At 44.1% G+C, this 20,083-nt stretch overlaps 7 protein-coding genes across 7 annotated transcripts; 4 read left to right on the top strand and 3 right to left on the bottom strand.

The window, feature by feature from the left end:
• Positions 1-587: 587 nt before the first annotated feature.
• Positions 588-2,705, top strand: SAMD00019534_020830 (hypothetical protein; the record flags this gene model as incomplete). The annotated part of the gene is made up of 1 exon (XM_012902674.1): positions 588-2,705. One exon carries the CDS (start codon positions 588-590, stop codon positions 2,703-2,705), a length of 2,118 nt encoding a protein of 705 aa, XP_012758128.1.
• Positions 2,706-3,183: 478 nt separating this feature from the next.
• Positions 3,184-4,773, top strand: SAMD00019534_020820 (hypothetical protein; the record flags this gene model as incomplete). The annotated part of the gene is made up of 2 exons (XM_012902673.1): positions 3,184-3,430; positions 3,515-4,773. 2 exons carry the CDS (start codon positions 3,184-3,186, stop codon positions 4,771-4,773), a joined length of 1,506 nt encoding a protein of 501 aa, XP_012758127.1.
• A 2,277-nt stretch (positions 4,774-7,050) lies between these two features.
• SAMD00019534_020810 (hypothetical protein) lies at positions 7,051-9,142 on the top strand (the record flags this gene model as incomplete). Its single annotated transcript, XM_012902672.1, has 4 exons — positions 7,051-7,112; positions 7,173-8,545; positions 8,614-8,803; positions 8,872-9,142. The coding sequence occupies 4 exons, from the start codon at positions 7,051-7,053 to the stop codon at positions 9,140-9,142; spliced, it is 1,896 nt and encodes a 631-aa protein (XP_012758126.1).
• Positions 9,143-10,856: 1,714 nt separating this feature from the next.
• On the bottom strand, positions 10,857-11,936 carry SAMD00019534_020800 (hypothetical protein; the record flags this gene model as incomplete). Its single annotated transcript, XM_012902671.1, has 1 exon — positions 10,857-11,936. The coding sequence occupies one exon, from the start codon at positions 11,934-11,936 to the stop codon at positions 10,857-10,859; it is 1,080 nt and encodes a 359-aa protein (XP_012758125.1).
• Positions 11,937-12,651: 715 nt separating this feature from the next.
• On the bottom strand, positions 12,652-15,823 carry SAMD00019534_020790 (hypothetical protein; the record flags this gene model as incomplete). The annotated part of the gene is made up of 3 exons (XM_012902670.1): positions 12,652-14,749; positions 14,826-15,611; positions 15,687-15,823. Coding segments are annotated over 3 exons (3,021 nt in total), but the record flags the coding sequence as incomplete, so codon positions are not given.
• A 903-nt stretch (positions 15,824-16,726) lies between these two features.
• On the bottom strand, positions 16,727-18,041 carry SAMD00019534_020780 (hypothetical protein; the record flags this gene model as incomplete). Its single annotated transcript, XM_012902669.1, has 2 exons — positions 16,727-16,778; positions 16,840-18,041. 2 exons carry the CDS (start codon positions 18,039-18,041, stop codon positions 16,727-16,729), a joined length of 1,254 nt encoding a protein of 417 aa, XP_012758123.1.
• A 276-nt stretch (positions 18,042-18,317) lies between these two features.
• SAMD00019534_020770 (hypothetical protein) lies at positions 18,318-19,995 on the top strand (the record flags this gene model as incomplete). Its single annotated transcript, XM_012902668.1, has 4 exons — positions 18,318-18,359; positions 18,452-18,500; positions 18,587-18,722; positions 18,789-19,995. 4 exons carry the CDS (start codon positions 18,318-18,320, stop codon positions 19,993-19,995), a joined length of 1,434 nt encoding a protein of 477 aa, XP_012758122.1.
• Between the last annotated feature and the right edge of the window lie 88 nt (positions 19,996-20,083).

Below are 20,083 nucleotides of genomic sequence, written 5' to 3'. Positions count from 1 at the left end.
AGCTCATCATCATCATTATAATTATAATCAACATCATCATCAACATCAACCACCTCAACTCCACAAGCCGGCATTCATTTCAACCAATATTTATACATCACTACTCAATCAATCAATCAAACAGCCCAACCAACAACAACAACTACAACACATGGCCATGTACTTGGTGGCGGCTGGACATACATCCAGGTTAGCTTGCCAGTAAGCCAGTCACATCATCATCAACATCAATTCTTCAGCAGTAACAACAACAACAACAACAACAACAAACATTAAACATAGCTTTGTCGAACCGACACTGAGGCTCACTCAATCAATATAACTTTGTCGGCCACAATCAATCTCGCGAACCAAAAAAGACCTGAAAAGGTTATATTTCAAATAATCGATGTCGTCGTTGCTGTTTCATTCGAATGAGGGAAGTGAGTTCTTGGGAAAAGCCGACGTTGTTGTTGTTGCCCACCATGGCAACGGAATGCCTGGGTTGTGGTTGATTGGGGAGGACTTGCACATCCAGGGGCGCACCGAACATGTTTAATTAATCAATACAATAATAATACAAGATAAAGATAATAATAGATAGACAGATGTTTACAATTGCAGGTCTATTGAGGTATAAGAGATTGTTTGGTGCATTGTTGACTCTGTCATTGGTACTCACAATTGTGATGTTACTAAATGAGATAAAGGACACTGGAACATCAAGTGATCATTCATCATCAACGACAACCATTCACCATTTATCTCAAACACCATCATCAGCTCCTCATCTAAACAAAACATTACAAGAGACAACAAGTGAACCTCCTTCTCCACCTCCATCCACATCCACCTCCACCTCCACCTCCACCTCAACCTCCAATATTGAAGTTGAGACTACAACGAGCACCACCTCAGGTACTACTGGACAATCGACTGAAGTCGACAATCAATCACAACAACAAACTGATGTTGATGTTGTTGTAACAAACTCAGACTCTTCCTCAAACTCAAATGATACCTCCAATGTTGTGGACTCCCATGAAGACCTCATTGATGACAGTGTCATATCCCAAGTTGTCAATGATGGCAGTAACAGCAACAACAGCAGCACTACCAACTCCACCGATAACCCTACCCAGGCTGATCCAATTGTAAAGCCTGTCGTACCAAAGGTTGATGATGATTCAATCAATAGTCAATCAGACTCCAACAACACTCAGCACACCAGCACAAGCACAGAGAGTCCGATTGATACGAGCATTGGGTCAGATAATCATGTTGATAACATTACTCAATCAAACTCAAGCTCCGAGCATCAAGTCACCATTCCCACTGGATCAGACTCACAAGTTGAAGGTAGTGCCATACCCCAATCAAACTCAAGTTCGGAGCATCATGGCGACAACAATGGCGAAGAATCAGAGTCTCGAGTTGAAGTCACAGAAGAGCCTCAGATGGTTGTGGACGACCCATTACCCATCAGTGAAGGTAGTGCCATACCTCAACAAAACTCAAGTTCGGAGCATCATGGCGACAACAATGGCGAAGATTCCTATGTTGAAGTCACTGACGAACCTCAGATGGTTGTGGACGACTCAGGACACAGCGGCAGTGAGCATCAAGACGACGCTCCTGTTACAACTGCACCTGTCAAACAGCATGATGATCCATTTCTATTCATATTCATGACGACTGAGTGGCAGGAAGAGTCATTTAGAGCAGGCAAATATTCTTGTGGACAGGATCATACTGTGATCGAGATGACATACGATCAGTCACGCTTTGATGATGCAAATGGATTGTTTTACTTTGGTCCCGAACTACCATACAGCGAAGATTACTTCCCCTGGCTACTACTGCCGTCCTACGAGAGGATGGTCACAGTGTTGTATACTCTCGAGTCACCCGCACATACACTTGGCCGATGTTACAGCAACCCTTATTGCATCGAGTACTTCAACTGGACCATTGGATACATGCCACCATACAATGACATACTCGAGTCATACCTGGATCGCCACTCTCAATATGACCGGTTCATGGAACGCGAGCGCGAGTCGCCCTTTGACTTTAACGCCACGCTGGCGCTGAAGGAGCCGGGCTTGGTGGCGTCGTGGTTCAACAGCTTCTGCTCGTCGATCGTCGACGGCTCGGTGGAGAGCGAGCGCGTGAAGTTCATGCGCCGCGTCATGGAAAAGATGCAGGTCGATAGCTATGGCGAGTGCCTCCACAACATCGACCCGCCCGAGGGTGGCGGCAGGCACGACCCGATCTTTATGGACATCAAACTGAACACGATCAAGCGGTACAAGTTCTACTTTGCATTGGAGAATAGCAACTGCCCGTATTACATCACGGAGAAGGTGATACAATGTTTGTTGTATGGTGTCGTACCTGTGTACATGGGCCACGAGACAACACTTCAGTACTTGCCACCTGGATCATATATCTATGTGCCAGACTTTGCAACGACACAGGATTTAGTCGATCGATTGCTGTACCTTGATGAACATGATGAAGAGTATCACAAATATTTTGCGTGGCGCGAGGACAAGGCTGTGTTGGACAAGTGGGCCGAGGCATTCCACGAGAACGACATAATATGTGATCTCTACAAACTATACCTGGACTTTTACAACAACATGGATACCTTTCCAAGGAAGCGCTCCTTGGTTGATCCAGATATGACCTATTGTCCAGACCTTTTTCCATCAATTATCTAATTCCTATTAAATTTATTATTATTATTATTATTTATTTGGTCGATTGATCAATCAAAGTTATTAACTTTGGCGATTACTTTAACAATATCTTTGGCATTAATGTTCCTTCGATCTCATCAATAAATCAAATATACAGACACATTGTTGAAGATATGAGCTCTTATTCCCTGTACCCTTGCCCTAACCCTAACCCTAACCCTAACCCTAACCCTTACTCGTAAGGTCACCCCAAACACATTGTCAATTTGAAGATGGTGATGTACACTCATTCACACATTCACATTTATTCATTACAGATACTACATCAATCAATCAATTATTCATTCATACATATATTAATAAACAATTATACTATATATTGTTATTATGTGTTTGGATCAAATTATCAATCAAGTTATTCTATTATTCAATCAATCATTTATTCATTAGTTAGTTATACAACTGAGTACTCACTTGCAGGTCTCAAAGTTATCATCCAATGACGGATAATCCACAGCTGTGTACAGGACAGCAGCAACAGCAGCAACAGCAGCAGCAACCTCAGATACAGACTCAAACAGATAATGAGACTCAACAACAACAACATCCAGAGACATATACTCACTTTCAAGGATGTGAACCTAAAGACGAGTCGTTGCCGACAGGTAATCAGAGCAACACTGATGTTGACTTTGAACTGCCGGCATCCGCTACCATACTACAATCGCCTGTAACAAGTGCAACAAGTAAGTGATAAACTCAACAAGTAAGGAAGACAGAGTATACAGATGCTGATACACTACATTTCAATCATTTAGTTATATTAATAGGATCAGTACACGTTCATCAATCGAGCTCAGATGAGGTGTCTGATATCATTAGGAAGTGGCAACCAGAGACTGTGTTTATTGAGTTGTGTAGGAGTAGGGCTGGTCTCGTCCTAAACAGTATAGATGCATCTAAAGTGAACTATCTCAACTCTACATCAAGACAACGGAATAATCAATCGTTCATTCATCAACAGCAACAACAACAAGAACAACAAGGTTTGAGTGAACAACAAGATGCACTGGCGACGCCAAAGTCTTCGTCGGTGGGCATCAATGATGATGACCAGACCCAAACTCAGACTCAATCAAACAATAGCGAACAACAGACAACATCAATGAATGATGACGTGGAAGGTCATCAAGCCTCCCACAACAACGACATGTACAGAACAACAACAACGACAACAACTGATGATGATGATGATCAGTATGAATATCATTCCCCATCCGAGACACATACAGATACAGAGACAGAAACAGATAGAGACACATATACAGACGCTGATGACGAAGGTTCATACGCATCAGAGACACCACATACTACAACTCCACCGACACCAGCCGATAATGGACAGAATGGCAAGGGAGCATCATTCAAGGACATGATCAACACGATCAAACAACAGGGACTGCCTGGATTGCTGCACGTGCTGATGGCCGAGATGATCAGGAAGGCGGGCGATCAGAGCAAGGTGGGACCGGGCGCCGAGTTCATCACGGCCTTTGTCGAGGCCAAGAAGATCGGCGCCAAGATCGTGCTGGGCGACCGGCTGGTGGAGATCACACTGCAGAGGGTTTGGAACTCTCTGACGCGCTGGGAGAAGATCAAGTTTGTCTACTGTCTGTTCATGGCGTCGCTCACCGAGGTCACGCAGCAGGACATTGACCAGCTGAAGAACAGCGACGAGCAGCTCGTGCTGGAGCTGCTCAACGAGTTCCAGGAGAAGTTCCCCTCGGTCGTCCAGACGATCGTCACGGAGCGCGACCAGTACATGGCGGCCAGGCTGCGTCTGTGTCCCGGCCGCAAGATCGTGGCGGTCGTGGGCAAGGGTCATGTCAGTGGCATCGTGCGCGAATGGCACAACTTCAACATCAACCTCACAGAGTTGGAGTCGACCAATGTACAGCCAATGTCGAGGAAAGGATCTTCTGGCAATGACTACACTGGCTGGCTAACCAAATGGGCAACATTCCTCATCATTCCCATTGCATCAGTCACTCTCTACCTACTTCATAAACGATATTGGCACTATGTATAGTTGGTCACACATAAGCATGCATGTACCAAACAACATTCATTCATTGGATCGATCACAACGTTACTCAATCATTCATTGATGTGTGGGAATGGCGCCCCGGACTTGACCTGAGGCGGGATTGAGTGAGGATACTAAATATAGTTGCCGTGTTGGTATGGGACATTTGTGGATTTCAAGATCCCTATTCATAGGACCAGGCGGGCAAAGTCCTTAACTCTCTCTCACTCTCTTTATTGTTATTGTTGGTATCCATCACATCTTAAAATAGGACTTCACATTAACTCCTACATTCATTCCCTTCATTTACTCAAATATACTTTGAATGATGTTGGAAGTTGGATGTTTGATGTTGGATGTTTAGTTGGTGGTTGTTTAGGTGGTTGTTTAGGTGGTTGTTGAGGGAGTGGATGAAGATGATGTTGGCAATGATCATGAACTTATTCCTCATTACGCATTACTCAAATTACACATAGTACCCATACCATACCATACCAATCCATTGCCAACCCTTAATCATCAATTCCACTCTCCGGCCCCGTAACACTATCATACATCATTAATCGTAGTAGTAGTACATCAATGAAGAGTGTGTAACATATTAATTCTAACCCCTACCACACTGTTTGATCATTCAAACACACAAATGAACACACAAGATCACACACTCGTGTGTGTATCTGATTGATCAATCAATTATACACACACACATAACATACGATGAGTTAATTAATAACCACACTATTGTGTTATACATATAAATTGGTTGGTTGCATCTCATTCGCATCTGGAATCGATACACCCTTTACTTCAGTGTCCATCTACAACGGCGCGGACACTGTTGGGCAACCAGCCTACCACATACACATATTTCGCCCACCACCTACCAAGCCAGTCAATCAATCAATCATTCAATCAACAATCACATGACACCCCTCACTAATCAAATCAAATCAATCAATCAATCAATCAAACACTTCCGTTGTTGTCAATGCCCACCAACCACATCACATCACATGCTCTCACTCTCTCTTTGAACACACTCACTCAAGTGAAGCAGCAATATGTTAACCCAATTTATTAGGAAGCGGCGTTGACATTGGCAGTGTAACAAGTGTTGAATGAATGAAGGAAGAAAAGAAAGAAGGTAGTAAGTGAAGAAAGTGAGGAAGTGGCGCCACATCCACAACCACGCACTCCGACAATACTCTGCCATTCTTCCAACAACCAACTAACATCGACACTAGTGTCAATATACACTTCCTCTTCTTGTTGTTGTTGTTATTTATTGTTATTTGTTGTTGTTGTTTGTTTCCTTACTCTAAACGCCAATTGTAATTGTTATAATCCAGCCACAAAGTTATACCGATACAACTTGCAACATCATCATCATCAACATCATCATCTCCATCCAACATCATCCATCCACTCATTCAATCAATTACCATTATCTATCCGCGTCTCCTTCCTCTCCGAAACAGTGTCCTATAATTATCAACACACACAACACATTCTTTGTCCTTTCAACTGATCAAGGAGTACTATATAGTCCCGTCGCGCCATTCTACATTGGTAAGTCATCATCCAATAAATCGTCCTATCACATCGCATCGCATCACATCGAATCAATCATTCATGGCACACACTATTGTAACAATGTTGATCACATGATCACTGACGTTGTCCAAAGTGTGTGAGTGTCTAAGTTGCCCGAGGTCTGATCAGACCTTAGACATGAGATGACACTAGGCGCACTCTCGGGCGAGCTCCACACACTCTCATCACTCAATCAAACACCATCTCTTCCCATCTCCAATCTTTGCCCATCACTTCCATCTCATCCCATCCCATCCCATCACATCATATCAATATCTTCAAGAATTTCCAAAGGGTTCCTTCCCTCTTTAATTAAATAATAATTAATAAGATTAATATTAATATTAACAAACTATGGAAATCATTGATAATAATAGAGACGTTATAATACTTAGCCGCTCGTCAACTTCTGAGCTTGGTGATTGGAGTTCAAGTGACAGCACATCATCAACACATTCATCAGTATCAACATCAACCTCCAGGTTAGACCTTTCCACTGCTACCAATACCAATACCACTACTGCAGCCGCCGGAACACAAATAATGGGATCAATATCAAATGGAGTAAATGGAGGAGTTGTATTGGATTACTCATTCAGGGACATGCCAAGACTTCCAGACAAAGTCCCCTGTGACAAAGATCGAATTGAGGCCATCCTCTGCAGCAACAACAAATTAATCATCATGCCCGATGACTTCTTCATCAATCTTGGATTCCTTCAATCAATCAGTTTGGATTACAACAAGTAAGTTCAATATTAATTTCTGGAAATCAAACAATCAATCACTAACTCGCTCAATCATAGACTCAAGACACTTCCAAAGTCTTTCAAAAAGTTACAATCACTTCAGATACTTAGATTGGCTCATAATAGTTTCAAGAAGATACCAAAGGTTGTGTTGTCAATGACATCTTTGCAGAGTTTGAATATGTCTGGAAACAAGATTGGATCGATTCCAAAACAAATCAATCAATTGGTATCACTCAAGGAATTGTACTTGTCAGATAATAGGATACGAGTGGTACCTGATCAGGTTGCCAGGCTATCACTATTCATCCTGGAATTGTTTGGCAATCCAATCATCAGTCCACCAAGTGATATTGTTGAGCTGGGCTTGGAGGCCATCATGGACTACCTGAGACACGAGTTGACATCAAGCTCAGTACGCCACGAACATTCACTGGAGATGCATCAGAAACGTGAGATTCAATATCAATCACTTCCAACCGTTCCAATCTACCATCCATTGAAGTTGAGATCCTTGTCATCCGATGATATTGTGGCATCCAAGGGTGTGATCACACTGCGCTCTGCTCCATCATCTGCACAGCTGACAAAGAGACCGATGGTTGCTGAGGGATTGGTTCGACAGGAGAGCAAGATGTTCTCGCCCACTGGTCATTCAATGATGATCCAGGCATCACCAACTGCCATCACAAACACATTATATACACCCAAGCCATTGCCCAAGATCAAGCCACCCCTGCAGCCCAAGGAGAAGAAGTCTACCACTACGACCATCGAGGTGTCGACCAGTCTCGAGAAGAATTCTACATTGGACAAGAAGAAGATTAGGAAGTTATTGTCACCAACACTCACATCCATGCATTTGGCTGCATCATCCTTGGACAGTTGTATTCAGGAACAGAGACAACGCGAGAAGAGAGAGAAGAAGAATATAGAGAGGAAGGTGAAGGATCATATGAAGAAGGAGAAGGGCAAGAAGGAACAATCTCTATCACATTCTCAAACGATAGTGGCCGAGAGGATGAATGACCAGATCGACATATCACCAGATCCATCATCAATGAATGACAACAGTGAAGAGGGTGGATCAACATCAAATATCTCAGAGTCTGGAACATATGACTCGATCAATTCTATGACCTTTTCTCAAGAGTCCATCATGTCATCATCCAGACCACCCTCAGTCCAGAATGAGCACATATCAGTTGGTCCAAAGATGCTCAAGAGGATGGCCACCGTTCTCAACCTTCGTTCATATTCTTCCAAGAGTTCCAATGACAATGAGTCTTCCAAGTTGAGTCTTCCCAAGAAGCTCAATCATTCACCGTCCACACCATCCCCATCTCCATCTCTCGTCAAGTCCGATGACAACATACCCGACCCCAACCAAAGACCCAAGTTGACAGTGAGGAACAGACGTGGAACAGTTGGTATGTACAACTCACTCACTCAATCAATCAATCAATCACAAACATTATACTAACTTATTCCAAACTAGCATCCGAACTGGATATCAAGCACTTTATCGAGTACTATGAGAACACAAAGTTGATACCATCAATGATAGAGTTGTTGAGAGATAGTGAAGCATGTGATTGTTTCAGATCCTTCCTCATGTCCGAATACTCTGTTGAGAATCTTGACTTTTGGTTGAGGATTGAGAAGTTCAAAAAGATGGATCGTCAAGGGTATGTCATCATCCATGATCCACCACTCATTCATACATACTAATCAATCCAATATCTATACCAAACAGTAAACTAGTCGAATGCCAATGTATATACAATCAATATATTAATGATAAGGCAACTAGTCAAGTCAATTTACCAAGTACTTGTGTCAAGAGAGTGGAGGAATTGTTACAGAGGATAGATAATGGAGTACATGACAACTTGGACACAATGTTCAATGAGTCACAGTTCCATATATTCACATTGATGGAGACGGACAGCTTCGAGCGATACAAAAAGTCCAACTTCCCATTCAAGATTGGGCCAGGTCCATGTCTCAAGTCAAGTCAGGTTTAAATGAATTAAAGCAAAGACCAATCGGTCTATCTGGTCGGCGGACACACAGTTGGTCAACACCCGAGTTGCCAGCCTCCGCCACCATCTCATCTTCATCCCTTTGTTGTTTGTATTTTCGCGCGCTTTAATAATTGCTGAACCATTGATTGATGGTTGAGACTCTCTGTAGCATTGAGCGAGAGAATGTGAATGAAGTTGCTAGTTGTTCCTTTTACGTTTGATACAATGTGCGTTGTCTTGTCGAAGTTGATGTTGATGTTGGTGTTGTTGTGATGGTTGAGCGATGCCATGTTGTCCATTGTCAATGTAATGGTTACAACAGTTGTCCAACTCTTTGATCTTTGAATCAATGATCTTGTCAATTTCATATACATAATTGTCTGATGGAAGTTGAAGATATTGTTTCTCCTGTTGTCGCTCGTCGATAGGTGGCAGCCCAAGCTCTTTGCGCCTTTTCTTTCGACGACGTCTCAATGCCAAAAAGTTGTTGATATCATTCTGTTGGCAACTGGGACACTGTTTCAGCTTGCCACAGTCATGAGGTTGCTTGATATGTAATGTGAGAGCGTCATGATCGAGGTAACATTGAATACAATGTCGATGTGTACATTTGAACACTCTTGCTCCTCCATAGTCCGAATCGTTTGAAGGGCTGTAATCATTGTCAACTTGACCATATCTGTTGCCATCAACTGATGAAGAAGATGAATGATTATTGTGTCCATTGATGTGGTTGTTGATGGAGATATCATGTGTGTCGTCAGCATCGTCCATCTCGACGTTGTCGGTGACATTTACAATGATGTCATCAATGAGTGATTCCTTTGAAGTGCCATTATGTTGGCCGTGTGAATGAGTAAACCCAGTAGTAGTGCGTCTTGATGATGATGATGTTGTTGTTGTTGTTGTTGTTGTGCTTGGTGAAGCCTTGTGACCATTCTCTTTACTTATTTTCTTTCCTTTGTCGTTGACGTTCGTTGGATGTTGTTGATTACCATGACCATGACCATGACCGTGACCATGACCATGACCATGATTGTCATGATCATCACCAGTGGACAAATTGCTAACATCTTGTCTAATTGAACCAGGTTGATGAGGTCCATGCTTCTTGTTCTTGGGTCGACGCGGGTCATCAATATGATGGATGAGCATGCCATGGATATCTCGATGATTAAGATTGTTGGGACAAGCAGTTTTACCATTACATCCATGTACAACTCCACAATGTCTCATTACATGGTAATAAATGGTACTAATCTTGGTACAATCATCATGATAGCATTTATAATATCCTTCATTGGATCCATCCATTCCATTCATCAAAAGAAAAATAAATATAATAATATAATATTTTATTTTATATGAGTAGATAGATAGAGATAGAGATATTGATATTGATATAGATACAGATAGAGATAGAGATAATTAGGTATCGTTTTGGTGATAAAATGGTAAAATTGAAATGACATGTTGAGTTTTTATGTGCTGGCGAACTTTGTAAATCTGTTGCCACTCCTCTGCCAACAACTTCCACCTCGTAAAGACAACAATTTTCTACCACGCTCAAACTTCGTCCATATTGATGGACTTAATGTCAATATGGTAGTCAATAATCACAATTGATTTGATCAATTAGAAACCTTGTCTAAATAATCCTGAAAGTTTAACATACGCGGACTTCAGAGGTAACTGGAGAATGATTGATAGAGATTTAATAGTTGAAGAATCTGAGGTATTTGAGGGTAACACGATTCCTAGGCTCATATTGGAACATGCCATAGATGTTGGAGAATTCGGGCTCAAAGGCATGGATCTTGACTGATTGAATTGATTGATTGATATTGAGATATTCAAACCATTGACTAAGGTTGATGAAATCAACTTTGATGGATAGTCGCTCCAAGGTTTTGGTAAGTACCAAATAGTTAATGGTGAATAGATTGAGTTGTTCATCCGTCAACCACATCTTAATTGATCGAAGGTTGGTAAAGGACTTGGCAAACTTGATATATATCTTGGGACAGGGTTTGAGATAGTATGCTCGTAACTTTACATGTTGAATATTTGAGTTGTTCTTGCCTAGTTGTTCCAAATGCTCAGGTAGGACCTCCGAAGTGTTGAAATAACAACTGGTAACTGACGATGATAGGACCAGATCCTTGGTGGCCACCTTGATGAACAGTGATTTGAGATTCTTGACCTCCTTGAGTGATTCTAAGAGTTCAATATCTTTCTTCGTCACTAGGAATGGAAGTTGAAGACGAGATATCATGTCATACTTTAAGAACTTGCCAGCCGAGACGTTGAACCATGTTACAAAGTCCTGTTCACTGTCCAAGATATGAGTCAAATCGAGTATCTTTAGGTTGGGCAATGATTGTATGATACGTTCAAAGAACTTGAGTGGATTCTTCATTGGAATCCCAGTCTTGAATGCCCAAGTTCCAAATGACAATGATCTCAGTCTACCAAATGCTCCGGTAACCATCGACTTTACCAACTTCCTACACTCCTTCTTGCACTTGTCGTTGACTTGTGACCCAATTCCAAGGTGAATGGACTCCAATGTCTCAGAATGACTTGCCAGGAACTCTCTTAGTAACTTAAAATCAGGCTCATTGTCATATGTTTCGAACTTGAAAGATGTTAGCCTCGCATTGGACAACGGGACATAAGATAGGATTGGTCTATAGACAATGGTCTTGTTGAAGTTGAATATTGACAGCTCGTGAAGGTTGTTTCCAAGTTCGGACAATAGGTAGTCGTGGCACTTCTGGGTATTAGTCTTCATCTTATAATTATACCTAAGAGTTAGACAAGTAACATCTTTGATTGGTGATAGCATTGATGAACTTGCGGCTTGTAGGAATGGTATGATATCCTCAATCCGCTCATCCATCCTTATGATACGAGAGAGTATGCATTGATTCCTGTTTATCAAGTGTTTGAATAAAGTTGGATCTTGTAAGAATCTTCTATTGATACCTCGGCCACATATTAGATTGGATACTATAATGAATGAAGACTTGGATACCAATGACAATGTAATCTTCCAACCAATCGGTGTCAATGGATCATTCCATAGTAATGTAAATATCTTTGATAAAAGTAATATAGACATGTTGTTGATATGAATAACCATAGGTAAGTAATGTGATGCTAGAATGGAATGGTATGCGATGTGATGTGAACTCACTAGTGATGCTGTACATGCTTTGCCAGTTTCCAAATTGCAGGCTCATGTTGGGAAAATCCAGTCAATCAATTGATTGACAGAGCGCATTTGTGTGGCGAGGCAACACATCACATCATTTGATTGACTGGATACTTTTGTGATGAATGTACGAATGAAGGATGGCTCAGGAATGGATGATGGATATGCCTTGTGCAATACAAGGCAAGAAAAGACACAATAGTAGGGGATTGTATTAATTAAATAATATCCTTTGATGAGGAGAAGGAGAGGCACGCCAACACGACGACAGAACACTCTGTTGGAATTATACAGCAGCCTCGGTACTTGACTTAAGGGATAGAGGCTTGGTTTGCTTCTTCTGGTAGGTCCATTTGACGATAAGAACAAACAGCACCATGATGATCATCACATAGGGGAAGAAGAAACTGGAGCGCATGGTCGAGTCGTCTTGATCCGAGCTGAGTACGAGCACTTGGACGTTGGGCAACACGCGATGACGGTCCTTCCACGTGATATTCTCATACTTGTAGAAACCCTCCCAGGTGTAGCGCTCAGACTCCATGCGATGGATGTGTAGGGGACAGGTGTCAAGTGGGGCAACAGCCTTGACCACTCGCGATATCTTGGCGAGCTCGGCCTCTTTGGCTCTGACGGGCAGGTCATACTTGTATCTGTCCTTCTTGTCGTAGCGGGGTAGTAGAGGAGCGCCCAGCGTCGAGATGCCTGGGAACAGTCTGTGTACATTGTGGCCCTCTTGTGTCACCTGAAGAATGTCGTCCAACAGCCAGAAGCAGTCGTCGTCTCTGGGCACTTGGCCAATCTTGTTGCGGACGTCGTCGAGACAGGTCGAGTCTCCAAAGACCACGACCTTGCCTGGCGCCTGCACATCGCCACTGCTCGAGCTGGACTCATGCTCCATTGACAATGTCTGGTAGAAGCCGAGGATGGGTACCTTTTGAGTGGCCGTGCGACGCATCAGCACCTGTCTGTTCAGGTCGGTCAACTCGGCAGAGTAGAACATGCCACCCCTGGGGAAGCCAATGATTGATGTGCCCGACGCAAAGATGGACGATCGGTTGCCAATGGTAAAGTCGCCGTTGTACACAGTGTCGCCAAGGAAGATGCCAAAGTTGGACAAAAAGTCGTTGAGCGCGGGTATGTTGGCGCCACCTGTGGCCGGCGTCCAGTGGCGCTCGGTGTTGTCGTCGTAGAATTTGAACTTCTCCATCATGTCGCCGTTATACCAGTCGGCAAATACGATGAGATTGAGTCCCTTGTTGCGCACGTCCTCCTCGATCTTCTTGATCTCGGCCGGGAAGAACTCTTCTTCGGGGTCGACAATGAGCAGTGCGCCATAGTTTTGCGAGTCGAAACAGGTGAGTGGCGAGCCCAGGATCTCCAGGTAGTAGCCACGGCTACGCAGCATTTGGTACATGCCGCGGAAGTTGGTGTGAGGGTGGTCTCCGTTCCAGTCGAATGGCTCGTCCTTGGTCTCGAAAGTGTCCTTGGGCAAGAAGCCAGATGGGTAGCGGAGGTTGTGGAACTGGTCCCAGAGGATGCGCTTGTGTCTTGGTGGCGTGGGTATGATGTGCACCTTGACTGGCAGCATCAGTGATTGGAAACGTGGCTTGGTCTCACTGTTCTGTGGTGGTGATGTGATGTTCACCTGAATGAAGCCCTCGGCAATGCCATCAAAGATAGCCGCCTCCTTCTTGACGCTGATGTGCACGCCTAGATGGCCGGTCCACGGCCAGAGCATCTCTTGATAACTGAACTCCATGTGCAACAGGTTGCCATTCTTGACGGGGATCCAAGCGGGTGGTGCGACAATCTGGCCCGACACGCCCATGCCATTGAATATCGTCACGTTAACGATGGCAGGCAGTCCGCTATAATACAGTGGTTGTGTGCAGTATGGCCAGAAGTATGGGCAGTTGGTAAAGTCAATGGACGATGGCGAGAAGGACACCCTGGGTGTGTATCTCTGCATGGCCTTGAAAGCCTCGATCAGGTCCAGACGGCCATGGCCCTGTTCAAAGATGTTTGCATCGTCAATGGGCTTGGCAGACTCGAGCAGCACTTGCTTGATCGAAGCGGGATTGATGATGCTACGGCGGTCGTGTGGCACGCTGCTCAGCAGCAAGGCGACTGCGCCGGCCACCACTGGCGACGAGACACTGGTGCCGGACAGAGTACGACACTCAGTGCTGCCACTGGCGAATGTGTTTGGTGTCATTGAACCCAGCACGCTGGATCCATAAGTGACCAGGTCTGGCTTAACTCTGCCATAACCATCGGGTATCTCCCAAGTTGTCATTCCTCTCGATGAGAAGTGAGCGATCTTCTCCGACGAATCAATTGAGCCCACTCCAATGACATCTGATTGATCAGCTGGGTTGCTCAGAGTTCTGTACAGTTGCAGTTTGTTTGAGATGATTAGTTGATGGTCTTGAACCAGATTGATCAATTGATTGGCTAACTTACCCATAAAGTGGACCATCATTTCCGATGGCAGAGACGACAATGATGTTGTTGGCACTCATCTCCCAGACCTTTTCGATGAATGGACGATCCATAAAGTCGTGGCCACCTATGCTCAGATTGAGAACATCGATGCCAATGTGGATGGCGTAGTTGAAGGCATCCAAGAACCATGATGTGTAGGAGAGCTTCTTTGAGGTAAATACACGGAAGATGTAGAGTGAGGCGTCGGGCGCGAAGCCAGGACATCCCTCGTGGTCACTGGCAATGACACCCGTGACAAACGTGCCATGGCCAAGCTCGTCATTATATATCTTCTCGTTGGTGTAGTCTTGAACCTCTTTGACGTTTCTAAAGTGTTTGTGGTCCTGATGAAGGCCCGTGTCAAACACGGCCACCTTGGTGCCCTTGCCCGTGAAGCCATTCTCCCAGAGCACATGGGCGTTCAGCATGTCGGTCACCTGCAGCTTGGCCGACTGCAGACGACGTCCCACCGTCGGTCGCTGCTTCTCCTGCTTGCTACGCTCGTACATGCTCTCGTCGACGTTGGTCTCTATCAGGTCGGGTATCACATCGTGGAACCTGCCCTGGGGCGAGCGCTTGCCAAAGCTAACCTTGACTTCGCTATCTTGCTCGTCGCTCGCCGACTCGTCGTCAGAGTATGTGGTGCCATCATCTTCTTCCAGGTCGTCTTCCATCTTCCAGCCTTTCAGCGGGTCGAGTATCTTGCGCTCGGGGAAAACCGAGCGAACTATATCTGTGTTGCGCTGCAGCATGTCCAGCTCTTTTCTGAACAGCACATCGCAGTGTGGTGAGTGATGTCCTGAGCCATCAAGTCCGCCGTCGCCACAATGATATATTGATGAGGCGGATGCCGATGTCGTAGTGAGCGATATCAGCGCGAAATCCGATGGAAACTGTGATGCTGCATTATTCCTCGGTATCAAACTCCACTGTGCCATGTTATCTGCATCCTTAAACAAATGTTCCAGTACTCCATAATGTTCAGATTGATTGATATAACTATTGAACATTACAATATATTCCTTTTCTATCTTTTTCTCCTTCTGTTGTTGCTGTTGTTGTTGTTGGTCGGGTATTATTACATTTGCTGATGTTATTGATGTTGTTGCTGCTGCCACAACTACTAATATTATTAATAATAATGATGATAATCTACCCATGGTATATTATTTATAATATATATATATATGTATTTGTTTGATTGTATTGATAATGATAATGAAGGTATCACGAGCGACCAACAAGGTTGGAGGCAAGGAGTAAGGGTCGAGTTGGTTGTGTTGGACTTCTTTATATATTTTAATTGATTGATTTATTGTATGTTTGAACGATTGATACTAATAAATATATATTTGTTTGCCTTGCCCTCTCTCTCTGTCTCTCTTGTGTTTACGATGTCAATAATTGAATTGACTTGATAGTATGGTTGAAGATGATAGTGAGGGAGTGAGTGAGAGAAACAAGTTGTTGTGTGGATGAATGGATGTGAGGGAGATAGTGTGTGTGAATTGGGTAGCGTAGTTGAGGAGCGATTGCAAAAGGGCTCATTCACTTCAGTTGTCGACATACACTCATAAACACAAACACACAGATCAAAAAAAATCAAAGAAGTTCTGTTTCTTGATTCTCCAAGAGAAGGAATCAATGTTTTAAAGATTTTTCCGAGTCTAAAACAGACCAACCTAACCTATAACTTCATTTGATAAGTAATTACCCATTACTTGAAATAGAGATAAATAATTATTATGATTGATCGCGATGATCATTCATATGCAGAGATGAGAAATGAACAGTGATCGATCCGCCTATTTGTGTGGCGGGGAGTAGTAGATTAGTTGGATTTGAAGAAGGAGGATTGGATATTGTTTTTGAAAAGACGATCAAGACGTGATTGGTATCAACTCGTCGCATGTGTATGACGATCCCCTTGTTCTTGATAGTCAATCTTGTAGTTGTAACATTAACTTTTGGAATAAGTAGTTTTGATACCAACTTCAACGAGTATACTCCACGTTTGATAGCAGACTTGTCTGATTCGCCTGGATAACTATATACATATTCCAGCGACAGTTCGTCGAGAAGTGTGCCACATCTTGTTGTTGTACGATTCGATTGGATGATCTTGGATGTGATGGTGTTCTCGCGATATGTGGCTGAGAGTCGCTTGACTGATGAACCCTCGAGATTGATATCCTCGAGACGCCATAGACTGTACAATGACAGGTTCTTTACATTTTGTAGGTCGCGGCCATCTTTGATCGTGATGGAGTAACCCAACACTAATGTCTCGAGGCTGTCTGGGATAGTATATTCATTCAATGGACCGCGGAATCCAGTACCCAGACTCAATGACTTTAGTGATGCGGGGAAGCTGTCCCGACTGATAGGCTGGGCAAAGCTATCGCCAAAGGTCAACGATGTCAGACTTGACATCAAACGAATGAAGTAGATTGGTTGATTGAATTTATCGCCAAACGATATTGATTGTAGACGACTCGGGAAGACATCATTCAACAAGTTTTGGTCGAATGCCCAGCCCAGACGTAGATGGGTCAATGAGCGAGGGAGTGACGAGGGACCGAGCAACAGGGTGGTCGAGGGCAACTCTATCTGCTTGCTCCGGCACCCATAGTCAAATGATGTGAGCGACGTTGGAAGTGAGTCTTCGATGATCGGTCGACTAACGGAACTTAGTATGATCAATGTAGTGATCGAGTTGGGCAATGAGCCAGGTTGTATATCTTTGTAATATTGTTGGCCCAATGACAATGTCTTGAGTGTGCAGGGTAGGGAACCGGCCTTGAACTCTCGATCGAAACTATTACCAAACCTGAGTGTGATGAGCATCGGAGGCAACGTGCCTGGCTGTATCGGTTGATTGTAGAACTGGCCAAAGGTGAGCTCAGTGAGCGAGACTGGTAGGAATCCAGGTACAATCGGTTGATCATCATATATGCCCAAGGTCAACGACAGTGGGTGTGTGTCATCACCGCTTGGCGACATTGATGAACTACTACTCTTGTCATCGTCGTCGATTGCTGACGGTCCACGTCCAACATATTCTTTGTCATTGTCATTGAAGTGAGTCCACAATGACTTGCAAGACAATGCCAAGCAAGCCACGTCCACAGGGTCACTCAACACTCCAAGTATATCCTTCCACAACCGAATAGGTAGGACTAGTCGTTGATCCATCTATCTCTCTAACTCTTCAGAATTGAACTCTGTTGTCCCTGGGCATGAGATAAAGAAGATATCTTGTTCAACAAGGAGACAAACATTAAATTTTATTCGACTTTGAATAAAAAGTACCAATTTGAGCTTCAAGGTTCAATTTCCCAAGTGGAACAAGCTACTCAAAACACAACATCATCATCATCATCATCCCACATTATTCAATCATTCATTCATTCACCATCATCATCATTTACTCATATATAATATAAACAAACATTATTATTATTCATTGAAATGAAACAAGTACTATTGTTGGGATCGGGCTTTGTCGCAAGAGTATGATCAATCAATCAATCATTCACTCAATCCATGAATTGGAGCATCATCACTTACTCATTTACTCACTCACTCACTTATAATATATGTAGCCAGCAGTTGACTATCTCTTAAAGAGATCAGATGTACATCTTACCATTGGTATGTATGATTTAGTGTGATTGATGATATGTTTGGATGCAGAATGACTGACTCACTGACTGATTGACATAATCAATACAATTTAGTAAGTCTATTCCAGAATGAATTGGATAATATACAGACTCAACATGGAAATGAGAAGATCACCACTGTCCAGTTGGACGTGATGAACAACTTGGAGTCATTGAATGAGTACATTCCAAAGTCACTAGTTGTCATTAGGTATGTGATCAATCATTCGATCAATCAATCAATGAAGGACTGACGTTAACATTCAATCACACATAGTTTGTTGCCAGCAGTTATGCATGTACCAATCGCAAAGCTATGTATCCAACACAAGATACATTTGGTCACTGCAAGCTATATTAGCCCAGAGATGAGAGCTTTGGATGCTCAGGCCAAGGAGGCCGGCATTCTCTTGCTCAATGAGTTGGGTTTGGACCCAGGCATTGATCACATGTCATCGATGAAGATCATCGACGCTGCAAAGGAGCGCGGTGCCAAGGTCACTTCATTCATTTCCTGGTGTGGCGCTCTCCCCGCACCAGAGTGTGCCGACAATCCCTTTGGCTACAAGTTCTCATGGTCGCCAAGAGGCGTCCTCTCGTCGGCCTCGCTGTCGGCCACCTTCCTGTGGAACACAATCACCGAGTCGATCCCCGCTCACATCAAGTTCGCCGTGATGCAGCCCGTCACCATCAAGGACAGCGACGGAACCGTGCACGAGTTTGAGGGCGTGGCCAACCGCGACTCTCTGCCCTACATCGACGAGTATCACTTGAACCGCGCAGATGTCACCACTATGTACCGTGGCACCCTGCGCTGGAAGGGCTTCAGCGTAATGATCCGCGCTCTGGCCGCCATCGGCCTGTTCACATTGGTCAAGGACGATCGTCTCGCCAGCAACCCAGCATGGAAGACCTACATCTCACAGGTGCTGGCCTGCAACGACAACCCATCGGACATTGAATACTGCCTCGAGTCCACCATCAGGGAGGCCTTTGAGAAGCAAAAGAAGGAGTCCCAGGAGCACAACTTCAAGTTCCCAATCATTGAGCGCGACATCGACGCCGACGTCAAGTGCTCAATGGACGGCATCAAGTGGCTGGGCCTGTTGTCCGATGAGCCCGTCGTCAACAAGCAGACACCAATCGACACACTGTGCGCACTGCTCGAGAAGAGGCTGTCGTACGCAGGTGGCGAGCGCGACATTGTCGTCATGCAGCACGAGTTCATCATCGAGTCGACCAAGCCCGATGGCACCAAGTCCGTCGAGAAGGAGTACTCTCGTCTGATCTGCTATGGAAAGCCCAATGGCAGCACAGGTACATCACTCACCGTTGGTATCCCCGTTGGTATTGCCACCGAGCTCATCCTCGAAGAATCCGTCACCGCCCGTGGCGTCCACGGACCCGTCACACCAGAGTTCTACCTTCCCATCCTCGACAGGCTCAAGGGTGAGGGTATAGAGATGGTCGAGTTCACTGCCTAATTAATTAACACAACCAATCTTTGTGGCTACTTAATCGATGGACTATTCATTTGACTATATTGATTCATTGATTGATTGATAGGATGCT

Source organism: Acytostelium subglobosum, assembly GCF_000787575.1.
Source record: "Acytostelium subglobosum LB1 DNA, scaffold: scaffold3, whole genome shotgun sequence".
Lineage (NCBI taxonomy): Eukaryota > Evosea > Eumycetozoa > Acytosteliales > Acytosteliaceae > Acytostelium > Acytostelium subglobosum.
Note: the sequence above shows the minus strand (reverse complement) of the source record. Positions and strands in the feature narration are given on the sequence as shown.